Source organism: Fistularia commersonii, chromosome 2, assembly GCF_037954325.1.
Source record: "Fistularia commersonii isolate RoL2024-O1a breed Wild chromosome 2, RoL_Fcom_v1.0, whole genome shotgun sequence".
NCBI lineage: Eukaryota > Metazoa > Chordata > Actinopteri > Syngnathiformes > Fistulariidae > Fistularia > Fistularia commersonii.
In genome coordinates, this window is record NC_141285.1 from 27,139,179 (window position 1) to 27,145,178 (window position 6,000).

A 6,000-nucleotide genomic window follows, 5' to 3' on the forward strand; every position below is an offset into this window, starting at 1 on the left:
TGATCTCAATCCCGATCCTGATTCTAACTCTAAACTTGATCTAAAATCCTGATCTTAACCGTAAACCCGATCTCAATCCTAATCCCGATCCTGATCCCGACCCTAAACCTGATCTCAATTAGGTTCTGATCCTGACCCTAAACCTGATCTCAATCGTGATCCCGATCCTGATCCTGACCCTGACCCTAAACCTGATCTCAATTGTGATCCCGAACCTGATCCTGACCGTAAAACTGATCTCAATCCTAACCCGATCCTGATCCTGACCCTAACCCTGATCTCCATCAGGTTCTGATCCTAATCCTGACCCTAAACCTGATCTCAATCCTGATCCCGATCCTGATCCCAACCCTTAACTTGATCTCAATCCCGATCCTGATTCTAACTCTAAACTTGATCTAAAATCCTGATCTTAACCGTAAACCCGATCTCAATCCTAACCCGATCCTGATCCCGACCCTAAACCTGATCTCAATTAGGTTCTGATCCTGATCCTGACCCTAAACTTGATATCGATCCTGATCCTAACTCTAAATCTGATCTAAAATCCTGATCTTGATCCTAAACCCGATTTCAATCCTAATCCCGATCTTGAAGTTGATTATCATCTTGATCCTAACCCTATCCTGATCTCAATCCTAACCCAAACTCTAAACCTGACCCCGATCCTAAACCTGATTCTGATCCCATCCCAAACCCAATACCTGTTCCAAACCCAGAATCTGATCCTGACCCAAAACCTGAGCCCAACCCAAACCCAGATTCTGATCCTGACCTGGAAGACATATTTATTTTAAATAAATTAGAGTTTGATATCCTATATGTGTGTGAGTGTGTGTGTGTGTGTGTGAGTGTGTGTGTAGCTGTTATTCCTTGCAGTGTTCCTCAAAGGTTTTGAACCTTGCAAAGGGTGTCAAAGGTCTCCTGGGACGTTTAAAAGCCTGGGTCCAGGTTGATCCTGGTTCCTGAGATGTTTGGGTTCCAGGTCTCCAGACTAACGTCCTCCTCCTCCTCCACAGCTTCCCCCACGGCCCCAGGTCTCCAGGTTCCAGATCTCCAGACTAACGTTCTCGTCCTCCTCCTCCCCAGCTTCCCCCACGGCCCCCCCCCTGCACTCGGAGCACTTCAAGCCCTGCCAGGAGAAGGACTGGTCCTACTGCCTCAACGGGGGCGAGTGCTTCGTCATCGAGACGCTCAGTGGACCTCACAAGCACTGCAAGTAAGTCCTCCTCTTCTTCTTCTTCTTCTTCTCATCTGCTCTCTAGCGCCCCCTACCTGCAGGTGGTGGTCGCCGTTTGTCAGCGTGACCTCAGGTGGCTTCGGCTTCTCCTAGACTTGGAGATACTTAGTGTCCACCTCCGTCGGCAGTGCCTTCATACGTTCATCTGTCCGTTTAGCTGCTCATTCATCCATTCAGATTTGTTTATTTGTATTCATCCATCCGTTTGTATTCATTTATTCACTGAGCTACAACTCGTCCATCTCTTCGTGGATTTATTCCTCCATTCATCCATTCTGCCGTCCGTTCATCCACCAGCTGATCTGCACATCAATTCATTCATCTACTCGTCCATCCATTCAACAGTGGTTTTATAGATCCATCCATCCATTGATCCATCCATCCATCTATCAGTTCATCCATCCATCTATCAGTTCATCCATCCATCCATCCATTGATCCATCCATCCATTGATTCATCCATCCATCCATCCATCCATCCATCAGTTCATCTATCCATTGAACATCCATCCATCCATCCATCCATCCATTGATCCATCCATCCATCAATCCATCCATCCATCAGTTCATCTATCCATTGAACATCCATCCATCCATCCATCCATCCATCCATCAGTTCATCCATCCATCCATCCATTGATCCATCCATCCATCCATCCATCCATCCATCCATCCATCCATCCATCAGTTCATCCATCCATCCATCCATCCATCCATCAGTTCATCCATCCATCCATTGATCCATCCATCCATCCATCCATCAGTTCATCCATCCATCCATCCATTGATCCATCCATCCATCCATCCATCAGTTCATCCATCCATCCATCCATTGATCCATCCATCAGTTCATCCATCCATCCATCCATCAGTTCATCCATCCATCCATCCATCAGTTCATCCATCCATCCATCCATTGATCCATCCATCCATCCATCCATCCATCAGTTCATCCATCCATCCATCAGTTCATCCATCCATCCATCCATTGATCCATCCATCAGTTCATCCATCCATCCATCCATCCATCCATCAGTTCATCCATCCATCCATCCATCAGTTCATCCATCCATCCATCAGTTCATCCATCCATCCATCCATTGATCCATCCATCAGTTCATCCATCCATCCATCCATCCATCCATCCATCCATCCATCCATTGATCCATCCATCCATCCATCCATCCATTCATTCATCCATCCATCAGTTCATCCATCCATCCATCCATCCATACATTCATCCTCTCAACACCTCATCCATTCATTCATCCATGGCTGGTGGTTGGCTGAGGGCTTGAGCCAATCACAGCCGGCAGAGGGTGGGGAGGCGGGGCTTCTCACCCGTCAATCAAACCGTGAGGGTTCTTATAGCCTCTCCTCCATTATTCAACGTCACCCATTCATTTTTTTTTTCACCCCGTCAGCAGATCCTCCTTGCCAACGGGCAGCGTGCACGTGTGTGTGTGTGTGTGTGTGTGTGTGTGTGTGTGTGTGTGTGTGTGTGTGTGTGTGTGTGTGTGTGTGTCTGTCCCAGATTTCAGAGAAGAAAAGGCTCATGGGCTTTTCATCTTTTTTTTTTTTTTTTACTAATTAAGTCCCAGAACAACTTCTTCCAAAATGTTACTGCAGGACATCCAGCAGACCTGCTTCTCACACACACACACACACACACACACACACTTCAGGTGTGTGTGATGTACAGTAGTGTGGTGGAGTAAAAAGAAATGATTTCACTGCCTCCGGTAGCCATTTTTAAAATGTTTATTTTTTTGTTTTTTGGATGAGAATTGGCCGGAGTTCAGACAGAATCCTGGTTTCTCTGTGAATGTTTGAATAAATGAACGGAAGGAGCGCGGATTACAGATTAATACATTTAGAAAAATAAGGTCATAAAAATGCTTATTAAGGGGTTATAAGCACTTTAATCATTGAAATGAAATAAAACTGGATCAGAGGAATAAATTATTTCTGTTTCTATTTATATTTCCCATCAAAGTGGATGTGACATTCAGACAAAACCAATGGAAATCACACTTTTGGGGTTTAGTGGGATTCTTCCCTGGGATTAATGCCTCCTTAGTCCTAATCCCAGTTTGCTATTACTAATCCCATTTAGTTAGTCCTAAACCCTCCTTCTGAGTTCCCGCTGGTTAGTCTTAATCCTGCTGGTTAGTCCTAGTCCTGCTGGTTCGTCCTAATCCCGCTGGTTAGTCCTAGTCCTGCTGGTTCGTCCTAATCCCGCTGGTTAGTCCTAGTCCTGCTGGTTCATCCTAATCCCGCTGGTTAGTCCTAGTCCTGCTGGTTCATCCTAATCCCGCTGGTTAATCCTAGTCCAGCTGGTTTACCAAATCCCGCTGGTTAGTCCTAGTCCTGCTGTTTCGCCCTAATCCTGCTGGTTAGTCCTAGTCCTGCTGGTTAGTCCTAACCCTGCTTGTTAGTCCTAATCCCTCCTCCTTAGTCTTCTTCCCACTGGTTAGTCCTAATCCCGCTGGTTAGTCCTAGTCCTGCTGGTTCATCCTAATCCCGCTGGTTAATCCTAGTCCAGCTGGTTTACCAAATCCCGCTGGTTAGTCCTAGTCCTGCTGTTTCGCCCTAATCCCGCTGGTTAGTCCTAGTCCTGCTGGTTAGTCCTAACCCCGCTTGTTAGTCCTAATCCCTCCTCCTTAGTCTTCTTCCCACTGGTTAGTCCTAATCCCGCTGGTTAGTCCTAGTCCTGCTGGTTCATCCTAATCCCGCTGGTTAGTCCTAGTCCTGCTGGTTCGTCCTAATCCCGCTGGTTAGTCCTAGTCCTGCTGGTTTACCAAATCCCGCTGGTTAGTCCTAGTCCTGTTGTTTCGCCCTAATCCCGCTGATTAGTCCTAGTCCTGCTGGTTAGTCCTAACCCCGCTTGTTAGTCCTAATCCCTCCCCTTTAGTCTTCTTCCCACTGGTTAGTCCTAGTCCTGCTGGTTAGTCCTGGTCCGTGTGGAGATGAGGATCTGGACGTCCATGAGTCTGGGAGGAAACCAGAGAAAAAGATGGTGCTTTCTGTCGTTACCTGCCAACGGTTCTCACAGGGGATCAGTCACTCTCAAACACACACACACACACACACACACACACACACACACACACACACACACACACACTTCCTGGTGGCCGGGTGTGTGACGTCCCGGTCCCTCAGGCCTCCTCCCCTTCAGCGGAAGTAAAGAAGGATGTGTGCGTGTCAGAGGACCAGACGCTCCTCCTGCGGCCATGTTTGTAGTCTCCAGGGACACGGCTGTCTGTGTGTGTGTGTGTGTGTGTGTGTGTGTGTGTGTGTGTGTGTGTGTGTGTGTGTGTGTGTGTGTAGGCGAGACTGCACAGCCCCAAAGTCTGTTCTTTACTCCTTCTGATGCCATGCAACACCTTTGCTGCTGCTGCTGTTGCCGCTTCTGATTGTTGTTGTTGTTGTTGATTAGCATTTTTGTTGCTGTTGCTGCTGCTGTTGCTGTTCTAGCTGTTGCCGTTTTTAACGTTGTTGTTCTTGGTGCTGTTGATTGTTGTATGTTGATGGTGTTGTTTTCTGCTGTTATTGTCAATTGCTGACGCTGTTGATTGTTGTTCATTGTTGCTGCCGCTGATTGTTGTTTGTCGTTTTTTACTGTTATTGTCCCTCGCTTATGTTGTTGTCGTTGTTGTTGATTATTGCCGCCGGTGGTTGTTTTTTATCACTGTCATTGTTGTTGTTTTCTGCTGTTATTGTCCCTTGCTTACACTGTTGATTATCATTATCGCTGTTGTTGTTGATTATTGCTGCCGCTGATCGTTGCTGTGTTTTGTATCAGTTTCCAGCTGCGGTTGCTGCTGATTGTTGTTGTTTATATCGTGTCACTGTTTCCAGTGATTGTTGTAGCTGTTGTTGTCAATTGTGTACCCTGTTGTCGTTGTTGTTGCTGCTGCCATTGTTGTTTGTACTTGATAATTATGATGGGTTTTTTTTTGTTGATAATTATTGTTGTTTTTATCGTGGTAGTTTGTCGGCATTGGCTTTGCTATTGTTCTCACTGTAGTTTGTTCCTTCTCTTGTATGCTATATATACACATGTATGTACATATACCTCAATTTTCTTGAATACATTTCTGAAGAACACACACACACACACACACACACACACTCCACTATTAATTCCAGGTTATGGTGTCCTATAATTACAGCTGTCTCAAACCCTCCCTCCTCCTCCTGTTCGTCTTCTTCACCTCCAGACGTCTGGTATCGGCGTCTTTGCTGCTCTAAATTAACAAGATTGGAGAAGTTTAATTTTCTAATTGCATCAGTCAATCCTTAAACCGTAAACAGCAGCCCTTCAGATCAATCCTCCTCCTCCTCCTCGTCCTCTTCTTCCGTTTCTTGTTTTGGTAAATATCCAGTTTGCATCTCTTCATATCCTGCATCTCGAACAAGCGCTTAAGTTTTAATCCAAAAATAATGAAGAGAAGTTGAGGATCGATGAGAGGGTGAAAGCGTGGATGTCTCCATGCGTGGGCCTGTAGCCCCGCCCCTCAACCAATCACAGCGAGGAGAGGCTCCGCCTCCTCACGCAGAATGAATGAATGAATGAATGAATGCAATCCCTGCTTGCAATTCTTCTGGCAGCCACTAGGGGGCAGCACTGAGCAGAAGCAGTTCAAACACTTTGTTTTGTTTGCTTTTTTAACTTGATTGATTGATTGATTGGCTGAGTGATTGATCGATCGAACGATTAATTGATTGATAAGTCTTTGGAAATTCAAGTTGAAA

General features: G+C 45.9%; 1 protein-coding gene across 1 annotated transcript in view; it reads left to right on the forward strand.

Annotated features, from left to right (window-relative positions):
• The window catches only part of nrg3a (neuregulin 3a), a 166,023-nt gene that overhangs the window by 108,564 nt on the left and 51,459 nt on the right, over positions 1 to 6,000 (forward strand). Inside the window, exon 2 of the mRNA XM_086175265.1 lies at positions 1,090 to 1,219. Within this exon, the coding sequence (XP_086031391.1) occupies positions 1,090 to 1,219 (130 nt within the window). The remainder of the gene's footprint in view (positions 1 to 1,089; positions 1,220 to 6,000) is intronic.